We start from the raw sequence: 25,059 nt of genomic DNA, 5'->3' as shown, positions 1-25,059 counted from the left end.
TGGTAAAATAGTCACAAAAACAAACCATGCTATCAGCCTTCAATGTGTAATTCTAGTCCAATTGAATAAAGCATCTACTGGATTAAAAGAATGGAGCTGATATATATGGTAAGTTTGTTAAAAAATCACTAAAAATGACTGAGAATAAATAAAGTTCAAAATACTACACAAATTTATTTTGTGCAGTGAAGAAAAGAATAAAAAAATTACAGAAAAGTACCATATTTTCCGGACTATAAGCCGCTACTTTCTTCCCACTCTTTGAACCCCGCGGCTTAAACAATGAAGTGGCTAATTTATGGATTTTCATCGGGAGAAAATCTTTTGGCAGTTTAAAAAGAAAAACTCCAGAGAGAATTTGTTGTGAAAGGAAGGAGGAAGACAGTGAACAATGACTTTCTTGGTAGGCTACTGGCTACAGTGTCTGTTACAAGCCGTGTAACAGACACTGTCTTTCGTTAAAGCCTGTGTAAAGTTCATTAGTTTTAATGTAGACGACTTATAGACAGGTGCGGCTTATTCATGTTCAAAATACAAATCTTTGTCAAATTCAGTGGGTGGATCTTATATTTGGGTGCGCTTAATAGTCCAGAATTTACGGTAGGACTTTTTTCAAAAAGCTGCTTTGGTTAGTATTAAAAGTGATTTCCAAATGGAGATTGGACACTACCCAGAAATATTATTAATTAACATTTTCCGAACATAAGAAAGTCACACATTAAAAAGTCATTAAATGAAAATATAAGATAGGTTATATTGGTTAAAATAATAGGTTCGAATTAATATAGGTAAAGACAAGCTTATTTACAGCAATCTTCTAATGTAAAATAAATGTTATTTACATTTAGTAACAAAGTATGAAAACAATTTAAACAGCTCTTGCTTGCTTGAAATGTGAAAAATATTGGAGGGCATAAAATGCACAATTACAACTGTGCTTTGTATAGTGTCAGGCTGACGGACAGGACGCGGAAGCGGAAGCAAGTCAATCATAGTTCATTTATTCAGTTCAACAAAGAAACACTCACTGCTGCCGAGGCGAGAAAACAAACAAAGAACATCCACTCGAGACGAGTAATCCAAAATTAAACCTAGAGTCCCAAAACGAAAGTAAACGGCAACGGCAACAAGTAATCCAGAAGAAACAGAACTCGGATACGGAACCAGCGGGGAATGCTGGCGGTCGAGCAGCCACGGGTATCACCAGCATGGCAATACAAGAACTGACAGCCTGTGACTCGAGAACGTGTGTTTATATAGTCTGCACCATAACGAGTCACAGCTGTCGGTGATTAGGCAGGCACGGGATAATGAGGCACCATGAGAGCTACCGAGGGGGGCGTGGCAGGGTGCATCTCTGACAGCGGCCGAGGGGGGCGTGGCAGGGGAATCCCTGACAGTACCCCCCCCTTCAGGGGCGGCCCCTGACGCCCCAAAACCCACCAATGTCAGGCGGGCCGGGGCACTCTGAGGAAGGCCTCTCCAATCGACCTGGGACAAAGGAGGCCCCGCGAGCATCGCAGCAGAGCAGGAGAGGATCGGAAGGGGCCCAGGGCAAAGCAGCGTCCTTGGTCGGGATCAGGAACGGGCCAGCGACCCTTGAAAAGACCGGAAGCTGAGCCAAGCCCTCGGCAGAGACCAGGGGCCGAGCGACGTCCACGGCGGAGACCAGGGGCCGAGCGACGTCCACGGCGGAGACCAGGGGCGGCGGCGTCCACGGCGGAGACCTGAGGCGGCGGCGTCCACGGCGGAGACAGGGGCGAGCGGCGCCTCGGCGGAGACAGGGGCGGCGGCGCCCTCGGCGGAGACCTGAGGCCGGCGGCGTCCACGGCGGAGACCTGAGGCCGAGCGACGTCCACGGCGGAGACAGGGGCGGCGGCGCCCTCGGCGGAGACAGGAGGCCGGCGGCGACCTCCTGGAGACCTGAGCGGAGAGACGACCTCGCGGAGACCTGGAGCGGAGAGACGTCCTCCACGGAGACAGGAGGCGGAGAGACGACCTCGACGGAGACCAGGAACACAGAGGCACCCTCGGCAGGACGTTGAACCGTAACGACACTCTCGTAGGGCCTCTGGAGAGCCTTGACGTTGATCCGAAATGACACCCTCGGAGGGCCGCTGGAGTGCTCTGACGTTAAACCGGATCGACACCTTCGGAGGGCCTCTGGAGAGCTCGGACGTTGACCCGGAACAACACCCTCGGAGGGCCTCTGGAGAGCTCTGCCGTCGTTAGGGGGACCTGGGGGACCGACGTCGTCCTGCGGGGAACCTGGAGGCCTGACGTCGCCATGAGGGGAATCTGGAGGCCCGACGTCGCCCCGGCGGGGAACCTGGGGGCCCGACGTCGCCATGAGGGGAACCTGGGGGCCCGACGTCGCCATGAGGGGAACCTGGAGGCCCGACTTCGCCCTGCGGGGAACCTGGGGGCCCGACGTTGCCCTGCGGGGGACCTGGGGCGAGCCTTCACCCTGAGGAGGACCAGGGGGCGAGCCGTCGCCCTGAGGAGGACCAGGGGGCGAGCCGTCGCCCTGAGGAGGACCTCTTCGCGGCCAGGCGGCGGTACAACGCCCTCTTCGCGGCCAGGCGGCGGTACGACGACCCCTTCGCGGCCAGGCGGCGGTACGACGACCCCTTCGCGGCCTGACCTCTCTGTGGGACTCTGGAACGGGAGCGAGCTCTCTTGGGGACTCTGGAACGGAAGCGAGCTCTCTTGGGGACTCTGAGGCTGAGCGGCACCCTCGGCGGGACTCTGAGGCTGAGCGGCACCCTCGGCGGGACTCTGAGGCTGAGCGGCACCCTCGGCGGGACTCTGAGGCTGAGCGGCACCCTCGGCGGAACTCTGAGGCTGAGCGGCACCCTCGGCGGAACTCTGTGGCTGACTCTGTGGCGGCCCGGCGCTCTCGTGACGACTCTGTGGCGGCCCGGCGCCTCGTGGCGACTCTGTGGCGGCCCGGCGCTCGTGGCGACTCTGTGGCGGCCCGCGCTCGTGACGACTCTGTGGCGGCCCGGCGCGCTCGTGACGGGTCTGTGGCGGCCCGGCGCGCTCGTGACGGGTCTGTGGCGGCCCGGTGCGCTCGGGACGGGTCTGTGGCGGCCCGGCGCGCTCGTGACGGGAGTGTGGCGAAGAGGCGCACTCGTGACGGGTCTGTGGCGAAGAGTCGCGCTCCTGGAGACACTGTGGCGAAGAGGCGCGCTCCTGGAGACACTGTGGCGAAGAGGCGCGCTCCTGGAGACACTGTGGCGAAGAGGCGCGCTCGTGGGAACCTCGAAACAGGGCAGCACGCTTGAAGATGTTCGGTGGCGGCACGGACTGCTCATGGGAGTGCTGGGATGCCAGGGCGCGCTCGCAAACGCTCAGAGATGGTGTAGAGCGTCCACGAGAACCCCGGAACACAGCAGCGCGCTTGTACTGACCCAGGGGCAGGCCCATGTGTCCGTGGAAACCCGGGAACTGAGCCTCGCGTTCTTGGATGCCCAGGGATGGAACCGAGCACCTTTGAGAATCCTGGAACGAAGTGGCGCGCTCTGAAGACCCATGGAACGAAGCTTCTTCATCCTCAAAGGGACTGTCGTGGAGATCCACCACCTCCATCCCACACATCCCCAGAAGAAGCTCGCAGAATTCGGCGAGTGAGCCGAAATTGCCCCCATTGGCGCTACATAATCTGCTGGTTTTAGATAGAGCATCACCAGAAAGGAGAGAAACGCAGAAGGCGATCTTGGCTCTTTCGGAGGGAAACTGGGAAAAATTCTCCTCCACATACTCGCCGATGTTCCTCAGAAATCCGCCCAATTCCTCTTTTTTCCCGGAGAATCGAGCCGGAAATCCCCTCGCGCTCGCGGAGGGGCGTGGCGCAGCCGCGCTTTCATGCTCCGGCTTCTGTGGCTTTGAGCCGCGAGAAACGGCTTGGAACTCCCGGTGAAAATCCGAAGCCGGGTTCGGCTGCCAATCCATTGCGGCCGGAATCGCGGGTGGGCGATTCCGCTTTCGGTTTAGGTCGGTTCTTCTGTCAGGCTGACGGACAGGACGCGGAAGCGGAAGCAAGTCAATCATAGTTCATTTATTCAGTTCAACAAAGAAACACTCACTGCTGCCGAGGCGAGAAAACAAACAAAGAACATCCACTCGAGACGAGTAATCCAAAATTAAACCTAGAGTCCCAAAACGAAAGTAAACGGCAACGGCAACAAGTAATCCAGAAGAAACAGAACTCGGATACGGAACCAGCGGGGAATGCTGGCGGTCGAGCAGCCACGGGTATCACCAGCATGGCAATACAAGAACCGACAGCCTGTGACTCGAGAACGTGTGTTTATATAGTCTGCACCATAACGAGTCACAGCTGTCGGTGATTAGGCAGGCACGGGATAATGAGGCACCATGAGAGCTACCGAGGGGGGTGTGGCAGGGTGCATCTCTGACAGCGGCCGAGGGGGGCGTGGCAGGGGAATCCCTGACATATAGGTACATATAGTCTTTTCCAAAGTGCAATAATTTTTTTGCTAGAGTAAAAAAATATAAATCCATATTTTGTATGCAAGTAGAAATGTTAGTCTATCTTTTTTTTTAACAAACCCTAGAACCAGTGTCTAAAATGGACACTTTTGTAACAGATTATGCACCAGACAAAAAAAAGTTTTAGTTGTTCTTATTTATAACAGATTGCAGCAACACCGTTCACAAAGTATCAAATTCTACAAATACTGTTTATTTTAACAAAATCGAAAGTCATAAATAATAAAATACTTGCAAAAGATGTTGGAATTAAGAATAGCTATTGGTTGACAAAAATGATTGTCAAAATAATAAAAATCAAAAATCTAAAGAGAATAAAACACGTATTTGTATGAAAGCCCTCTCTTGTTAATGTTAATTATTTGGATACAACAAAATGTAACATTAGACATAACTAACATAACCAACTATAGTCATAGTTTGTCTTGTGTATAATTCTTTTTATTTATTTATAATATATATATATATATATATATATATATATATATATATATATATATATATATATATATATTACACATATATATACAGTACAGACCAAAAGTTTGCATATATTATATATACAGTACAGACCAAAAATCAACCCTAACCCTAGGCATCAAGAGAATGCCAAGAGTGTGCAAAGCAGTAATCTAAGCAAAAGGTGGCTACTTTAAAGAACCTACAAAATGACACATTTTCAGTTGTTTTACACTTTTTTGTTATGTATATAATCCCACATGTGTTAATTCATAGTTTTGATGCCTTCAGTGTGACTCTACAGTTTTCATAGTCATGAAAATAAGAAAACTCTTTGAATGAGAAGGTGTGTTCAAACTTTTGGTTTGTACTGTATATGTAATATATATAAACTTTTGGTCTGTACTATATATATATATATATATATATATATATATATATATATATATATATATATATATATATATATAAAATCAGGCAATCAATCTGCTACAGTGATCTGACCATCAGAAACATATTTTTCCCTGGCAGTGAGATTATTGTTATATATTCAAGTATCTTTGTTATATACCTTATAAAATTATACATTTTTTGGATTTGTTTAAAAAGCCAGCTAAAAAAAAGTATCCCCCATAATGTATGATGCTGCCTTACTGGATCCAAGAGCATGCAAACTGTTATGGTTAAGATCAGTACTTTGTGTGAGTGCTTTGTAAATGTTGTTCACACACCACTAATATGGTCTCCACAACTGCCTATAAATGTATAGCTAATATACATGTATATTTAGATATTTTAATCTCATAAATAGTTTTTTTCCCGCATGCTCATTATGTACATAACATAAAATTATACTTTTATAATGCGTTTAGATCTCTTGCTATGATTGCTATTGGCTAGGCTGTCCTTGGCTGAGCTGCTGCTGGAGCTGGAGCACCACCTTCTCGAGACCCTGCCGAGACGCCTGCTCTTGAAGCAGCTCCTTCCGTAGTTGCTCACAATCAGCCTCCACCTGCTGCAGCTTCAGCTGGAGCTTCTCAAGCTGAAACATATCACAAGATGATAGAGAGATTGAGCTTATATTATAATTACTGGCCATTTTTTTCATTGGTATTGGAAAAAAAACACAAGGACATTATGAGGTACATGTTAAATCTTGCCTGGGTAGAGTACTTGGCCCTCAGCTGGTTTGGTTCACAGTCATTGTTGCACAAGTGCATCTGCCGTTCATGTTCCAGCTCTCTTTTTAGTCTTTTACATGATTTATTGGAATCAAGCACCTTTCTCTCACATTCTGCATGTAGCTCCTTCCGTAGATTATGTTTGGCCTCAATTGCCCTTCGCAAACATCCTTTCTTACTCGTCCGTAAAACCTCCAGCTCCTAGACCAGCAACAAGCAAAATTTAAGCCTCTGAAATTTTGCAGTGCATTTAGGATGCACAATATATCTACACACCAAATTGTATAAAGTCAAATCTATGTACAATTATATGTATATAATTACACAGTGAGGGGAAATAAGTATCTACCTCCTTTTTTTTTAATTTAATATACCTCAAGTGCATATTTCCACTTTAAATTCACACACCATACTCACTTTTCAATCTTAGATATAAAGATTGTATAAACCAAACAAAACTCTGATTTACAATAATTGGGAAAAAACTGTTTTCTTTGTGTCATATGATATAGTATATGTGCCAAAACAACTGGGAGAAAAAGTCGATTTCACATTTGTGTTCAAATGACAATGACCTGTACTCAGTCTGCTGTAATTTCTATAACTTTTTGTATAATTGCCAATATGTACGAAATAATTTCTCAAACATCGCCACAGTCAGTTCCTCTGATAACTTTCCAGCTGCATCATATTATAGCAAAGATAGCTGTACCTGCCGAAGGGTACACTTCACCTGCAAAGCCATTTTAAGATTTTCCTTCTGCTTAACTTGCACATTTACAATTTCCTGCAGGAACCTCTCTCTGGCTTCACTGGAGTTGCACAGCATCTGCTGCATGGCCTCAAGTTTTGAACTAGGGGCAGATGAAGGTCTGTGCCTGCCCTCATACTGTTCCATAACCACTTTATTAGTAAGAGAGTGACAGAAAGGCACTGCAATAACACAAATAGGATATGAATTAAGTAAACAAGCATAAAAAATATGTAACTAAACATAAAATCATGTTAGTTTTATTTTTCAAAATAAATTGTATATATAACGTGCCTTTAGTGTTTCTTTCATATATTTAAGCTAAAAATTCAATAAGTCAAAGGAAAAAACTAATAATTTGTAGTACAGGTGCACCTCAGTAAATTAGAATATCATTAAAAAGTTAATTTATTTTAGTAATTCAATACAAAAAGTGAAACTTGTATATTACCTAGATTCATCACACAGAGATTGATATATTTTAAGTGTTTATTTCTTTTAATTTTGATGATTATGGCTTACAGCTAAAGAAAACCCAAAATTCAGTATCTCAGCTAATTTCAATATTGTAAATAAGTTAAATATTGGCGCCGTCCCACTCTAATCAGCTTATTAAATTCAAACACCTGCAAAGGTTTCCTGGGCCTTTAAATGGTGTCTCAGTCTTTTTCAGCCTACACAATCATGGGGGAAGTCTGCTGACTTGACAGTTGTTCAGAAGATGATCATTGACACCATGCACATGGAGGGTAAGACACAAAAGGTCATCGCTAAAGAAGCTGGCTATTCACAGAGTGCTGTATCCAAGTACATTAATGGAAAGTTGAATGGAAAGTTTGGGCAAGATTCACAAAGAGTGGACTGCAGCTGGAGTCAGTGCTTCAAGAGCAACCACACACAGATGTATCCATGGGCTACAACTGTTTAATTCCTTGTGTCAAGCCACCCCATAACCAGAGACAATGTCAGAGGTGTCTTACCTGGGCAAAGGACAAAAAGGACTGTTGCTCAGGGGGCCAAAGTCAACTTTTCAGATGGAAGGAAAAAGAATTTTGCATTTCATTTGAAAATCAGGGTCCCAGAGTCTGGAAGATGAGAGGAGAGGCACGGAATCCTTGAGCTTCTTAAGGTCTAGTGTAAAGTTTGCACAGTCAGTGGTGGATTGGGGAGTCATGTCATCTGCTGGTAGTGGTCCACTGTGTTTTATCAGGTCCAAGGTTAGCACAGCCGTGTGCCAGGAAGTTTTAGAGCACTTCATGCTTCCCTCTGCTGACAAGGTTTATGGAGATGCTAATTTCATTTTCCAGCATGATTTGGCACCTGCCCACACTGGAGAGGAGGTGCTGTTGAGCCGTGTGACGTACCTTTTGTTGTTGATTTGTATGCCGGGAATTTTGTGTTAGTATTGGCCTTTTTCATTTTTACAGTTTAGTTTTCTTCTCTCTCATTTCTTAAAAATCTCAAAATATAATTTTGATTTCCTGTATTCTCTACTTTCTGTTGGCTCAATTTCTTCTCTTTTTTTTTTTTTTTTTTGGAAGAGAGCTTTATTCCTATTTAAGGTTTAAAAGCAGTGAGTGGAGGCCATTCTCATTAACACACTACAGTAACCACATTAAGGTACGTAATGTCTGCTATGGCGAGCATGTACTTTCTCAGTTGCTAGCGATAATTTTATCTGTGAGAAGTGTAAGTTAGTTTGCTAAATGAAGATCCTAGCATAAGAGGAGCACATCAAGAGTCTAGAGAAATTAGTGATAGCGAAATGCAGTTTGGCATCTACCAGAAGTGCAAAAAGTAGCAATCGTGCAAATAGTGCAGATAAATATGTAGCATATTTACAGCATGTAATATATATATTTAAACATATGTACAGTGAATAAATATAAAGGCTATAGCAGTGCAGAGATATGTGGACATTGGTGAGAAAAAGAGGTAAATGGTTTAAGGCTATGGCATTGAAAACGAAATGTGCAGAAGTAGAAGGTTATAAAATTATGGCATTTATAGTGAGGAAAATAAGTATTTGAACACCCTGCTTTTTTGCAAGTTCTCCCACTTAGAAATCATGGAGGGGTCTGAAATTGTCATTGTAGGTGAATGTCCACTGTGAGAGACATAATATTAAAAAAATCCAGAAATCACAATATATGATTTTTAAACTATTTATTTGTATGATACAGCTGCAAATAAGTATTTGAACACCTGTCTATCTGCTAGAATTCCGACCCTCAAAGACCTGTTAGTCTGCCTTTAAAATGTCCACCTTCACTACATTTATTATCCTAAATTAGATGCACCTGTTTAATGTCTTTAGCTGCATTAAAAACACCTGTCCACCCTATACAATCAGTAAAAATCCAACTACTAACATGGCCAAGACCAAAGAGCTGTCCAAAGACACTAGAGACAAAATTGTACACCTCCACAAGGCTGGAAAGGGCTACGGGGAAATTGCCAAGCAGCTTGGTGAAAAAAGGTCCACTATTGCAGCAATCATTAGAAAATGGAAGAAGCTAAACATGACTGTGAATCTCCCTCAGACAGGGGCTCCATGCAAGATCTCACCTCATGGGGTTGAAATGATCCTAAGGAAGGTGAGAAATCAGCCCAGAACTACACGGGAGGAGCTGCTCAATGACCTGCAAAAAGCTGGGACCACCGTTTCCAAGGTTACTGTCGGTAATACACTAAGACGTCATGGTTTAAAATCATGCATGGCACGGAAGGTTCCCTTGCTTAAACCAGCACATGTCCAGGCACGTCTTAAGTTTGCCAATGACCATTTGGATGATCCAGAGGAGTCATGGGAGAAATTCATGTGGTCAGATGAGACCAAAATACACATTTTGGGTCATAATTCCACTAAACGTGTTTGGAGGAAGAAGAATGATGAGTACCATCCCAATAACACCATCCCTACTGTGAAGCATGGGGGTGGTAGCATCATGCTTTGGGGGTGTTTTTCTGCACATGGGACAGCGCGACTGCACTGTATTAAGGAGAGGATGACCGGGGCCATGTATTGCAAGATTTTGGGGAACAACCTCCTTCCCTCAGTTAGAGCATTGAAGATGGGTCGAGGCTGGGTCTTCCAACATGACAATGACCCAAAGCACACAGCCAGGATAACCAAGGAGTGGCTCTGTAAGAAGCATATCAAGGTTTTGGCGTGGCCTAGCCAGTCTCCAGACCTAAACCCAATAGAGAATCTTTGTAGGGAGCTCAAACTCCGTGTTTCTCAGCGACAGGCCAGAAACCTGAATGATCTAGAGAAGATCTGTGTGGAGGAGTGGGCCAGAATCCCTCCTTCAGTGTGTGCAAACGTGGTGAAAAACTACAGGAAACGTTTGACCTCTGTAATTGCAAACAAAGGCTACTGTACCAAATATTAACATTGACTTTTTCAGGTGTTCAAATACTTTTTTGCAGATGTATCATACAAATAAATAGCTTAAAAATCATACATTGAGATTTCTGGATTTTTTTTTTTTAGATTATGTCTCTCACAGTGGACATGCACCTACGATGACAATTTCAGACTCCTCCATGATTTATAAGTGGGAGAACTTGCAAAATAGCAGGGTGTTCAAATACTTATTTTCCTCACTGTATATACACACACATACATACATTCCCCCCCCCACCACCACCCACTCCCCCTGGAGCGTTTCAATCAGATGCTGAAGCAAATGCTCCGACGGGTGATCAAGCAGGGGAGAAACTGGGACCCTCTGCTCCCGTATGTATTGTTTGCTGTAAGGGAGACTCCACTAGCGTCGACGGGATTTACACCCTTTGAGCTCCTGTTTGGTAGAAGACCTCGGGGGGCTGTTGGGCATGGCCAAAGAAGTGTGGGAGGAACAACTCTCGCCATATCGGTCACTGGTCGAGTATGTCCAGGAGATGCAGGAGCACATACAGAAGGTGGCCCCAATAGTGAAGAAACATGGAACAGGTGCAGGCCGAGCAGCGTAGAGTATACAAACGACCGGCTCAGCCAAAAGAATTTAACCTGAGCGATCGAGTCCTCCTGTTGGTCCCAACCTCGACCTGCAAATGCTTAGCCCATTGGCAGGGCCCGTTTACAGTCCTCGAGAAAGTCGGCCCAGTGAATTACCACCTGCAACAGCCGGGTAAGAGGAAAAATGCACAAGTCTATCATGTTAATCTCTTAAAAAATGGGTTGGGACTAGTCAGGAGCTGGTCAGGATGATCTCAATGATGCATTAGTAGAAAATCGTTAAAATCCCTGGTGACAGATGAGCTTTCTTGTGACTCCTCAAGAAGTACAGGCGTTGTTGTTCTTTCCTCATCAGAGCTGAAGTGTTTTGTTGCCAGGACAGATCCTCAGATATGTGAACTCCCAAGAACTTAAAGCTGGAGACTCGCTCAACATCAGTTACTTTGATGTTGACTGGGAAATGTCTCCTGCTGTTAGATTTCTAAAAGTCCACGATGAGCTCTTTAATCTTCATGGCGTTGAGGGTCAGGTTGTTGGTGGCACAACATGCTGTCAGACGGCGGTGTAATCTGCATACATGATGAATATGTTAGGGTTATACAAAGGAGCACAGTCGTGGGTGAAGAATAGTGGGCTCAGAACCCTGTGGGATGCCAGTGTTCAGAATGAGGGATGAGGATACCTGTTTGCCCAACCTTACAGATTGAGGTCTGTTGGTGAAAATGTCCAGAATCAATCTGCTAATGGAGGTGCAGATAACCAGGTCACTAAGCTTAGTGATCAGTACAGTGGGAAGGACTGTATTAAATGCAGAGCTAAAGTCAATGAACAGTATTCTGATGTAGGTGTTGCTTTTATCCAGGTGGGTGAGGGCTGAATGAAGAGTCGTGAAAACTGCATCCTCTGTTGACCTGTTTGGGCGATAGGCAAACTGGTGTGGGTCCAATGTAGGTGGTAGGCCCACAGTGAGGTGATTTAGGACCAGTTTCTCAAAGCACTTCATAACAATAGGGGTGAGTGCAACTGGGCAAAAGTTATTCAGACATTCAGCAGCTGAGTGCTTGGGCACTGGTATGATGGTTGAAGTCTTCAGGCATGGGCTAGTAACAGGTTGAAAATGTAAATGATGCGAGTCCTCCTGGGTATAGTTACATACACCAACTAAATGGCAGAGGAGGTGGAGTCGCAGCTATTTATAATAATAATCTAAGCATGTCACAAAAAATTAAACACAAATGTAAAACATTTGAAATTCTTTACACCAACATAAAATATTTAGTGTCCAAAAGCAGGTCTAGTCAGTCAATTACATTAATGGGGATTGCCCTATTAATTGTTGGGCTATCATTGTTGCTGGAGATTTCAACCACTCCAACCTGAAATCTGTTTTACCAAAATTTCACCGCAATGTCTCCTGCTCTACTAGAGGGGACAAAACACTGGACCAGGTATACACAAACATACCTGGGGGATACACAGCCATTCCCCCCCCCCCCCACTTGGGTCAGTCTGATCACCTCTCTTTGTTCATGCTACCCAAATACACACCACTGATCAAACGTGTGAAACCAGCTGTGAGGACAGTAAAGGTATGGCCAGAGGGGGCCATTTCTTCTCTACAACAACAGTTTCAGGATACTGACTGGAACATGTTCGCTTCACAGGCCACACTGGACTCTCACACAGACATGGACAGTTACACATCATCTGTTTTGGACCATATTAACACGTGCATTGACAATGTCACTACTGTCAAACACGTGAAATGCTTTCCTAACCAGAAGCCGTGGATGAACTCTGAAGTCCGTCTCCTGTTGAAAGCAAGAGAAGCTGCCTTTAAATCTGGCAGTGCGGAGGACTACAACAGAGCCAGGTCCAACCTGAAAAGGGGCATCAGGAAAGCAAAGCTCACATTTAAACGCCACATAGAAGAGCACTTCCACAACTCTGACCCCAGACGCATGTGGAAAGGCATCCAGTCAATCACGGACTACAAACCCACAGCTCAACCAACCAGCAGTGCCTTCCAACCGAACGAACTTAATCACTTTTTTGCTCGTTTTGACCAAAGCACAGGACACTTTACACCAACCACGGACTCTGCTGCTGCTTACAGCCCACTTTCAATCTCAACAACGGACGTCTATTCAGTGTTCAGCAGAGTGGATGCACGAAAGGCAGCTGGCCCGGACGGCATACCGGGACGTGTTCTCAGAGCATGCGCTGGACAACTGGCACAGGTTTTTACTGACATTTTCAACCTGTCACTGGCCCAAGCCACAGTTCCTACATGCCTGAAGACCACTACTATCATACCAGTGCCTAAGCACTCAGCTGCTAAATGCCTGAATGACTTTTGCCCGGTTGCACTCACCCCCATTGCTATGAAGTGCTTTGAGAAACTGGTCCTGAATCACCTCACTGCGGGCCTACCACCTACACTGGACCCACACCAGTATACCATCGCCCGAACAGGTCAACAGAGGATGCAGTTTCCACAGCTCTTCATTCTGCTCTCGCCCACCTGGATAAAAGCAACACATACATCAGAATGCTGTTCATTGACTTTAGCTCTGCGTTCAATACAGTCCTCCCCACTGTACTGATCACTAAACTCAGTGAACTGGGTATCTGCACCTCCACTTGCAGATGGATTCTGGACTTTCTCACCAACAGACCTCAATCTGTCAGGTTGGGAAACCAGGTATCCTCAACCCTAATTCTGAACACTGGCATACCGCAGGGCTGTGTTCTGAGCCCACTGCTCTACTCCCTGTTCACCCACGATTGTGCTGCTCTGTATAACTCCAACATCTTCATCAAGTATGCAGATGACACCACCGTGGTCGGCCAGATGGACAACAACGACGAATCGGCCTACAGGGAAGAGATCCGTAATCTGGCAGCATGGTGTGCCACCAACAACCTGACTCTCAACGCCACAAAGACCAAAGAGCTCATTGTGGACTTCCGGAAATCCAACAGGGGGAGACATCTACCAGTCAACATCAATGGAACCGAGGTAGAGCGAGTCTCCAGCTTTAAGTTCCTGGGAGTTCACATCTCTGAGGATCTGTCCTGGCAGCAGAACACGTCAGCTCTGGTAAAAAAAGCACAACAATGCCTGTACTTCTTAAGAAGTCTCAAGAAATCTCATCTGTCCCCGGGGATTTTAACGAGCTTCTACCGCTGCATCATTGAGAGCATCCTGACCAACTCCATCACTGTATGGTACGGAGGCTCCACTGTGTGTGAACGCAAAGCACTGCAAAGGGTGTTCAAAACTGCCCAACGCATCACTGGCACCCAACTACCTGCCATTGAACACCTTCACCACAGAAGATGTCTGCGCAGAGCTCACAGCATCATCAAGGACTCTTCACATCCCAGTCATAAACTGTTTAACCTCCTTCCATCACGAAGGAGATACAGGAACTTACGCACCAGAACCAGCAGGTTCAGGGACAGCTTTTTTCCATCCACCATCACACTACTGAACTCAACACTACACCGCTAAATCACTACAAAACAAACATAAACAAAAGACTGTATATAACCTCTGTACAATACATGTACATACTACATATTATATCTTTTTCACTCCTCAGTACATCTGCACTTTTTATGTCTGTATGTATATTTATCATTACTGTACATTCTGCCCAACATTTCACATTCATCTGTGTATATAATGTATGTGTATATATTTATATATATATTTTTTTTATATATAGTAGACTGTTTATTCAGCTTGCTACTCCTTAATGCCATACTCCTGTGATCTTGTAACCTTTCATTTCTGCACATTTTTCTTAATTACTGTTCACCTTTATATTTATTCACTGTACTTCTGAATGTCCACACATCTCTGCACTGAAATAGCCTTTATATTTATTCACTGTATATACTTCATATATATATACCACTGCTGTCCTCCTCTGCTGTAAATATCCCAGATAGTTATCCGCACTGTAAATATTCTAGATATTTATCTGCACTTTTGCACGACTGCTACATTTTGCACTTCTGGTAGATGCCAAACTGCATTTCATTGCTGTGTACCTGTACAATGCAATGACAATAAAGTTGTATCTATCTATCTATCTATCTATCTATCTATCTATCTATCTATCTATCTATCTATCTATCTATCTATCTATCTATCTATCTATCTATCTATCCTGATTTTCTCATAAAATTTGCAGATTTCATCACAAATTTAGCTGCTAATTAAGACAAAGCATTAATTGTTGGTGACTTTAATACTCATTTTAATAATCAGGAAGACTCCTTAAAAGCAGCAGTTGTCATTTGTTAATGTTAATTAGTTATCCATCTGACCACGTAGAGCTCGATTTGGTCACATGAAAACCTAGAATCAACGTTCTGTTACACTCTAGATGATGTAGCTCCCCTTAAAACCAAAATGATCAGGGAGAATAAATGAGCACAGTGGTATAATGATCATATGCGCACCTTAAAACAGACTACTCGGAAATTAGAAAGTAAATGTCGTCAAACTAAATTTACAGTATTTCAAATAACATGGAAGGAGAGCCTCCTGAGTTATAGAAAATCTCTTAGTGCTGCTAGATCAGCATATTTCTCCACCCTCATAGAAAGTAACAAGCAAAATCCTAGATTTTTATTCAGTACGGTAGCAAAATGATCGGGAAATAAAAGCATGCACTAACATGCACACCATTAATAGGTTGTAATGATTTCATCATCTTTTTCAATAATAAAGTTGAACACATCAGGCAAAAAATCCAAACGATTAATATAAAAACTATTTTATAAATAACCCTGCAGCAGTGTGATTGTAACAGACAATCAGTTACAAAGTTTTACCCCTATTCAAGAGAATGACCTCATTTAATTTATTTCCTTATCAAAATCATCAACCTGCATTCTCGATGCCTTGAAATTATACATAAACATGATATTCACTTCCATTGCTGTGCTGATGATACACAGCTGTATATTTCAGCAAAGCCAGATGAGAGAGATCAGCTTAACAATGTTGAGGAGTGTGTAATGGACATTAGACAGTGGATGCTTAATAACCTCCTTCTGACCTTCAAGTCAAGACTGAAAACATATTTATTTAGTCAAGTCTTTTAATCAGTAGATTTTTCTTAGTTAACCCTCTGGAGTCTGCGGGTGTTTTTGACCCCTTGAGAGATTTTGACGTGCTCTTACATTTGGTTCTTTTTAGTTGCTTTTAAAATATATTATTGACAAAATACTTATTACACTGTATTCAGAACAAACTGGGCTACCATAATATGTAAACAACTTATATGTGTTTGTTTGTATTTTTGACAAAATAGGTTTATGCGTGGTTTTTGAAAAAGCAAAAAAAAAAAACAACTCACTGAAATAAGGCCACAAAACCGATAGTAAACATGTTTCCCCAAGACTTTTTGAGAACAGAGCTTCTAATGTAGGTTTTTTTATTTTTAATCATGTGAAAATCATCCTGCCTGCTCATTCACCTCAAACAATACTTTGATTTAAAATTAAAAAAACACTTTCTACTTTGAAAGGCCATATGCGAAGAGGCGTCGACATGCTGTGACTGACAGCTTCGTAGACAATGGGTCGCATAACGAGCTGTCGATTACATAATGAGCTGTGGATCACTGAGCCAGGATCACAGTGAGAAGTACAGTACTACAACAAGGAATGTGTTTCCTTTGTGTTTATTAAAAACACATTAGCAAGGACAGCATTAAAAAGGGAATTGTGTAACAATAAAACAATACAGTACAGTATGTATAAAAAATAAAGAGTGCAACAAAAACTAACACAATACACTACAGTAGGGTTCTGCAAATCCCAGCCTGTAGGGCTACAATACTATGCATTAAATAATAATAGTGTATCCATTTGAGGAATCGGCAAGAACAAACAACTTGAACACCCACTTAGTCGGCTTGGCTTTTACGTCCTGTGTCCTCCAAGTGTTAGCTTTGCATGCTACCATCCTCTCACCCACGGCTAAATGTCTTCTAGGATGATAAATTGCTTTGCATGTCTTACGGATTGTGTCCATAATCAGTTTCACTCTGAACAGACGGTCATGTTCAGATGTGCCACTCTTTCTGTTGTTTTCTTTGTCTGCATCTGGGTGACTCGTGTACATTCCACGAAATGTTCCTGTATCTGTCCCTTGACATAATTGTTGCTGGAAAGGGAACTGTGAAAATACTGCTCTGTCTCCAGTAGTCTATGATGGAGGCAACTTTACCATTACCATGTAAAATAAGAGCCCAATGTAGCGATACATCTCACTCACGGTTACATCTCTCCATTTGTATTTGCGTCACTTGGCTATTGACTTGGCAGCTTGAGCATTTGGGTTGTGGCACAGAGTTGACACAACACTGTCAGGGGAAAAACATTTTAAATAGACTACATGGAGAATGAGAGTCAGAAGACCTCAGTTGAGGTTCAGGTTCACGTACAGGCAGGAATCGCAGAGTCTGTGGAACTGTGTCGTTATCTGTCTGATCCTTCCATGACATGGTGGACTGTCTGTTTGCTGCCTTTGCCCTTTTTGGAGCAGGTGCTTGATCACATCTGTTTATAAAACACACACACGAACATCACTAATTGTGTCATTGGTAAAGTTGTTTGCATATGTCATACAATGCAATAATGATGCAAACTAAATATAATTTAAGAAAATATAAAATATGTACTTACTCAGGATGATTCTCGGTCGAACTCAAAATAGAGCGACACCTGCGTGGCCTGGTGCGAGTTTCCAGTGAAGGCAAGAGTGATGCAGCCACATTCCTAAAAATAATCAAACAATTTATTTTTTCAGTATTTTTGATGAATATATATTTGATAAATATAGTATTCTTGAACAATATATATTTGTTAGCATGCATTGTACATATAGCATTTACACCTCAGCATTTGGGAACATCTCTGCTAGCTAACACTACATAACAGCCTTTCAGGATGATCAGTGACACTAACTAAAACTGAACTGAGGCTAAAATATAACTATATAACGTCAACAATATTTAGGGCATACAATCACAAACAGTTAATGTTACAAATGAGCAGATATTGGTGGATATTTGTTGTAACATTAAAAGGCAATGCTGACAAAAGCTAGGCAGAGATGTCTACAAACAATATGAGTTTATATGATCAGAATGTAAGACTAAATAACTTACTCATCATAGCAACTTGCTGGAAAGTCCTCGCTCTTCAAAATGCAAACGCTCCTCGTCGGAATCGCAATCTTCTTCAGATGAAAAGGTAAATTCTCTGGCATTGTTTTATGCCACTGTCCGGGGCGGGCGGGCGCGCGTGTGTGTGACTCAACGTGTGAACTGTTTTACCTGTGAATAGCGGGGGGCGTGTCCGCTCGCAGCTCATTATCAGATAATGAGCTGCGGTGGAAAATCTGTGCTTCTACTTGGTTTTACATGATTTACATTCATTGAAAACATATGTTTTTTTATTTCACCGACTTATTCTAAAACTACACACTTTAAGCTGTCTAAAGATATATTTTTTATTTCCGTGTGTCGGCTATTGGCCGAGTTTCAGCGCTTTTTTGATGACGCGTTTCTAAACAAAGTTTACGCAGACAAAGGCGACAGATGGCGCACCCCGACTATTTTATTAATTAAAAAAAAATACAACGTTTTGTTAATGTAGTGAGCATACACAAATGAAAGTAGACCCTTTACAGATTTAAATGATGTATTACTTTGACATTTCTGATCAAATATGACCGAGCAGTTTCAGCTCTTTTTGCTGGCATCTGAAAAAAAAGCACGTTTGGGCGCCGGCGGCAATTCAGACTCCAGAGGGTTAAAGGAGCAGATCTGGAGGGATCATGGATATAGAGTGTTCGGTGAACTGGGATATTTGTATGCTGTCGTCCCCTCACTCTCACACGTTCACTCAGGTTTGTTGACGGTGGTGTGGTAGGTTGTCTCTTATCCCAGAGATCCCTCATATACCATATACCTGTGTTACCTTCTGGTTCTCCCTTCTAGTTATATCTTGCCAGAGTTCCCAACTGCACAGTGTCCTTAAATTTCATACAATGATAAGGACATAATAATCTCTCTCTCTCTCTCTCTCTCTCAGTCGAGTTAAACATTTTCCAGTGACCACTGTTCCTGCCCCTCTTCCCTTCTCGGACTGTAATTAATTTTAACAGTCTCTTACACTGACTTAAGACTACAGCTTACATCTGATCACCGTCACAGGAGCCCCTACCCTATTGATTACCCCTATTAATACAGTAAATGAACATACTTTCCAGAAGGCCAACAATTCACTAAACATTTTTTTTTATTGGTCTTATGAAGTATTAATTTTTGTTTTTGATTTATTGGTGGGCTTTTGTGAATGTGAGGTGATGTTAAATGTGATTTTTGTGTAAATGTTAAAAATTAAAAGAAATAAACACTTGAAATATACCAGTCTGTGTGTGATGAACAATATAATACATAAGTTTCACTTTTTGTATTAAATTACTAAAATAAATCAACTTTTTAATGATATTCTAATTTACTGAGATGCACCTGTTCGTAGTTGGCAAATTAGTATCTGAGATTTTCAAATAAACAGTTGAATAAATCATTTTTAACAGAAGAAATCATTTAAAGTTTTTGGCTATTTGTACATGCCACAATAAGTATGGGCACACGGACAAAGTAGATAATACTTGTTATTGTGGAATATTTATATTGTATATATAAATTCAAAATGTTTACAAATTACATTTAGTTGTTTGCAGTACATTTTTGCATTTTAATTTAGAACATCATTATATTTGTGTTTTTTCTTCTCTTAACCACAGTTCATCCCACAAGATTTGTATGATGCTGTAGTCTAGACTTGCCAATTACAATTACAGACAATTGTAGATTGTAGAAAAACACAGTTCCATTTTCAGGTTATTTCCACACAACTAGAACTTCTTAATTATAGTCCTGATGGTGTTAATGGGCATTTTCTGTGCTTTTGCTATTTTATAATTTTTTTTTTTTTTGCCATTTCCAATTTTGTACAGCTCAACAAGAGAATACAACATATATTATATATTGTGATAAATGGCAAGAATAATTTGGCCTTTGTCTTACCACATATTTTTAAAAAGATGTACTATAAATGTTAAATAATAATGGAAATATTCTTAAAATAATGCAATAATATATATTTACTCATTTGAATTCATAGGGGTGCCAGTGATTATATTATTATTCATAGTCAACAAACATTTTTATATACAGTACAGACCAAAACTTTGGACACACCTTCTCATTCAAAGAGTTTTCTTTATTTTCATGACTATGAAAATTATAAAGTCACACTGAAGGCATCAAGGGCTATTTGACCAAGAAGGAGAGTGATGGGGTGCTGCGCCAGATGACCTGGCCTCCACAGTCACCGGACCTGAACCCAATCGAGATGGTTTAGGGGTGAGCTGGACCGCAGAGTGAAGGCAAAAGGGCCAACAAGTGCCAAGCATCTCTCAAGGAACTCCATCAAGACTGTTGGAAGACCATTTCAGGTGACTACCTCTTGAAGCTCATCAAGAGAATGCCAAGAGTGTGCAAAGCAGTAATCGAAGCAAAAGGTGGCTACTTTGAAGAACCTAGAATATGACATTTTTCAGTTGTTTCACACTTTTCTGTTATGTATTTAATTCCATATATAATTCCACATGTGTTAATTCATAGTTTTGATGCCTTCATTGTGAATCTACAATTTTCATAGTCATGAAAATAAAGAAAACTCTTTGAATGAGAAGGTGTGTCCAAACTTTTGGTCTGTACTGTATATAAAATGTTTATCTTGTTTGACATCCACAAGTAAAGATATTTTTTTTCATACAAATGATCAAATGTTTAAACAATAAAAAAATGTATTTTTGTAAATCTCCTTAAATTCCATAAACCATATTAAAAAAAAGTATATATTGTACATGCAAATATACACATAAATCAAGCATGTTCTTCCTGCATCAGGTTTGCAACTCACCCTCATCACAGTTGTCTAAATTGATCTCTGCATTCAAGTTGGAGGTAAACTGTGGGGGATGTGTGGGGCAGGCTGAAGACTGTGTCTGGTCCTTGCCAAATGGCAAGCACTTTGTTAGCCTGAACCTGTGGCTATAACCAGGCTGGGAACATCCAGCACCAAACTGCTCTGGCTGCTTGTGCTTCCGGGGTAATGCCACACACTCTGGATTATTGGGTCGTGATCTAAAAAAAAACAAAAAAAAACAAACGAATATCTAAACATAAAATGCAGCAAACTCCACAGACTTTAGCTTGGGCCAGTGGAATACATCACTGCTGTGTACAAGATGATTGAGAAGGTGCATACCGCTCATGTTTGTGACTGGGAGCTGATCTTTTGGTGGATTGGTCTCTAGAAGACCATGGCCGAAAAGCTGATGGCCTCTGATCTATCGGAAGCCATTTGAGATCCTGACAAAAGGAAAAGTCCAGTTACAATAGAAAACAATTTCCTTTAGGTAAATGTCCCCTTAATTTTTTTGTCTGTGTTATTTAAAAAAGAAGCTTGCAGTGTTACACTGAGACAAAAAAAAATGCAGAGATACCTTGTTTGTTGCCAGACAATGCAACCATTCCACTTGCTTTTCTTTATCCTCAGAATGGGAACGCAAAAGCTCCTGTTTTGACTTCTTGTTTGAAATAGGACTATACTCCTGCACAAAACAAAAACTGATTTTGATCAATCTATAATATAGACTGGTACAGACAGTTATATAATATTCTATGATTATACTGTATGGCAAACAGGGTCATATTGACTGCTATGTGTTTGCAAATAGTAACTGCATCATTAACTAATGGTGGTGGAACATTTTCAGAGCTAGACACCCCAACCTCATTTTTATTTTAAGATAATTAATTAAGTGTGGAGAAGATTGGGTATTTGTTTCTTTATTCTAGGAATGGAATTTGTAGATATTGTAGTTAGAAAGGAGGCTCTTTCATGTTCTTTCACCCAACCACCACTTATTTCATAACTCCACATTTCCAAATATCACAATCATAATGAATCATAAACCTCAAAGAAAAAAAATTATTTCCTTCTATATTTTACACTTATGAATCTTAAATGAACTGTACTTTACAGAAGAGCTAACAGATGGTCATGATTTTCTAGTGTGTCTAATTCAATCTGAATAAGCTCCCCTTGGACTCCCATCCACAGCTGACATCCTTAAAAAACAAATAAAAAAATAAATAAAATAAGAACACTATAGTGTTCTTATTTTGTTTTTTGTTTCCCCTTTTGAGTCAGAGGAGACCGAAAGACAGAAAGGCACTGTAATAAATCCAACTTTCGAAAAGTTTGTTATATCTTATATAAGTGTAACATATCTATTAGTTAACTGGACAATAAAACTCAAAAAAGTTGACTCAATAAGTGGAAATAAGTTGGATCAAAAATTGTCTGACCAACTTAATTTGAAATGTTGACTGGATATGCACATATAAGTTTACAAGCACACAAGTTGGCTTGGTGGTTGGAGCATGCGCGCTATAACGTGCAAACGTTGGAGTGAATATGGAATAATATCGTCATTTTGATCATCAGTCAAGCTTCAGGACAGCTTCATCAACCCTTCAAATGTCAGCTTTTAAAGTAGCATCTTTATTCATTTTATTATATTTTTTATAATGTTGAAATGTTTGTAATGTTTGTAAAACTTCAGTGTGAGCATTAAGCAGTTTGGGACATGCAAATGTATCTAATGTTAGTTAGAGTTTTTAATGCCAGTAAAACGTACAATTGTTTTTGACCTGGTTTTGAAAGTCATAACTAAGAATGTAGCGTCACTGGTGAAGCTTATTATTTTAAAGCAAGTTTGCATGAATGCAGTGCCGGCGTTAAGGAGGGCAAGCCCAAAGAGGTTGTTGTGCTGCGTTACAGTTTTTAATTCATTTAATATATATATATATATATATATATATCAAGAATAATTAAAATAAATTAATCATTGAACGTTTCATTATTTCTTATGTGGTAAATATGAGAAACTACAGTTGATGTGTGTTTATTCTTAATGAAAAGAGACCTGTTTCTCTGATTGGTTGCGTTGCGGCGTCTCATGTTTCAGTGCATCTTTAGCATGTGTACATGGAGTAAAGCCTTGATGCTAGCAACATGTCTTTTACACAACATTTTAAGGATAATTTAAAATAAATGTAGCCAGGCAAACACCTACCAGTAGGGGTGTGGTTGACCAATACTTTTTAAGCAGGCACTGGGCAAGAGGCCTTGAAATGTGGGCCCTGTTTTGAAAGCATATGGGATATAGTGCTGCTTTGTTTGGTTGTGTTTGAAGTCACTCCAGAGGAGGTAGGCCAGGTTTGTTACTTTAGTTTGTTTTATTAGTTTAGTTAGAGGAATTAATTTTGATTGTATGGAAAAATTATTTATTTATTTAGATGCAGATAAATTGAACAATGCTGACTGTGTATGTTGACAGCTGCTGGTGTAGGTAAATATATGGGCTTTGTCTTATTTGTTTAAATAAGATGGCATGAAAGGTCTTATTTGTATCTCTCTTTGGGAGTGTGTTTTGATTTAGATCTGGATAAATGCTTGAACATCAAATGATTGTTATATCTGCTATCTGCCAATGAAGGTAAATTATTAAATATTTAAATTAAATAAAAGTGAGTGCGCAGTTGGTAACCATGGTTTTAAATGTTTAGTGTTTTAAAGCATATGATGTATTGTTAATTTTTGTTTTTCTGATTTAGATATGTCAATTGCTGTTTCTTCCGTGTTGTTTTTGTTTGGTCCTCTGGTTGGCCGGTCTCAGGAGTGTGCTGCATGGTGGCAGCACGTGTATTGTGTGAATTGTTTGTGTACGAGTCCGGTTGGCCGGGGCTTTTTTTTTTTTTTTGTATTTTATTTTTATTGATACCTCCCCAGCCTTATGTCGCTGGCTTAACTCATGGTGCTTGTCTTTTGTGTGCGTGTGTACATGCCTTTGTGTATGGGATTCAAGTTTGCTGTGTTTTCTTTTGTGGTTATTGCCTTTTGAGTGTTTTAATGTATGAGGGATGTCCCCCTATGCCTAAAGGTTTGCCGCACGCAACGAAAGCAGTCATCATAGCGAGAGAGTTGAGCTGGCTGTTAACCTCTTTGAGAGCTGGGACTAATTCTGGATGAGCTACTGGTATCAATTATTTTATAATTTTTATTTTAAAGGTGTTTATGTATATTATTTTCTGTCCTATTTTGCAATAAATATTTGTACCTTAGCCATCTGAAGGGTTTCGTTTTTGGGCCTGTGCTCTAAACAGGTTTCTTTCTCCTTCAAATTCGTTTCGAAGGGGTGGCGTAGTTGCTACAATTTAGCGTTGTCGGCAGGATTCGAACACAGCAAACTTAAATCCCATACACAAAGGCATCTACTTCTTCAAGACCTTCTTCAGATTTAGAATGTACTACTATCACCCAGCCTTCTCAGCCAGCACCGCCTATTCCATCTGACATCACGGAAACACCTGTTAGCACAAACTCGGAAACTGGGGCTAATGGAGCCGAAGCGGAATTTTCAAATCTACAGGCCGTGGTGATCTCGGGATCGATCAACCTAATCAAGAAAATGAAAACAGTACCCTGCATGCATGTTCGGTGGGGAAAAAAAAAATAAATAAATATATATATATATAATAATTTTTTGTCTAGTTGGTACATTAATCGAGACTGGCTTGAGTAAGCGTAAAAGCTGATTCTGGGTTTTTTTTTTTTTTTTTTTTTTTTGCTGCCGTAAATTTAATGTTGGCACGAGCCGTGTGGAAGCGTTTGTGAACGCTGGATACCGTAATTATTTTGTGATTTTCTTTACGGTAAATGAGCTGACAGTGTCTACTAGTTGTATGTGTGTGCCCTTGCACTGTGTTGTTTTTTTTATGCCTCGTTTTTGCAAGTTATTGTTTTGCAAGTTATGGTCTGTCGCCGGCTCTGCATGAATGTTCTTATCAAGGTGAAAATATGTCGCAATCCCAGTTTTATATCTTGCAAATCTAACTTCATGGTTTGCAATGGCTTTATTTACCCTAGTTATCGGAAAAAATGTGCGGGCACAATCATGACGAACTTATCAACCCAAACTTCATCGTTTATTAAAGTGTGTCTTTTTATTCATT

At 41.5% G+C, this 25,059-nt stretch overlaps 1 protein-coding gene and 1 long non-coding RNA gene across 4 annotated transcripts in view; one reads left to right on the top strand and one right to left on the bottom strand.

Annotated features, from left to right (window-relative positions):
- Positions 1–5,487: 5,487 nt before the first annotated feature.
- The window catches only part of skib (v-ski avian sarcoma viral oncogene homolog b), a 94,271-nt gene continuing 74,699 nt past the window's right edge, over positions 5,488–25,059 (bottom strand). Inside the window, exons 2-7 of one of the 2 annotated variants that reach the window (XM_046875122.1) lie at positions 21,483–21,590; positions 21,245–21,348; positions 20,897–21,120; positions 6,868–7,088; positions 6,135–6,356; positions 5,488–6,016 (exon numbers count right to left, since the gene is read on the bottom strand). In XM_046875122.1, coding sequence (XP_046731078.1) covers positions 5,864–6,016; positions 6,135–6,356; positions 6,868–7,088; positions 20,897–21,120; positions 21,245–21,348; positions 21,483–21,590 — 1,032 coding nt within the window. In that variant the 3' untranslated portion in view covers positions 5,488–5,863. The remainder of the gene's footprint in view (positions 6,017–6,134; positions 6,357–6,867; positions 7,089–20,896; positions 21,121–21,244; positions 21,349–21,482; positions 21,591–25,059) is intronic. The other variant, XM_046875123.1, reaches the window with a different exon arrangement.
- LOC124402251 lies at positions 23,132–24,571 on the top strand. Of its 2 annotated transcripts, none has more exons than XR_006928690.1 (4): positions 23,132–23,254; positions 23,344–23,396; positions 23,487–23,543; positions 23,988–24,571. It is a non-coding gene; the product is annotated as an uncharacterized LOC124402251 (long non-coding RNA). The 2 variants fall into 2 exon arrangements; XR_006928689.1 differs by having other exon boundaries at positions 23,472–23,543.

This window comes from Silurus meridionalis, chromosome 19 (assembly GCF_014805685.1).
Source record: "Silurus meridionalis isolate SWU-2019-XX chromosome 19, ASM1480568v1, whole genome shotgun sequence".
NCBI classification, from domain to species: domain Eukaryota; kingdom Metazoa; phylum Chordata; class Actinopteri; order Siluriformes; family Siluridae; genus Silurus; species Silurus meridionalis.
This window is presented reverse-complemented; position numbering and strand designations above follow the sequence as displayed.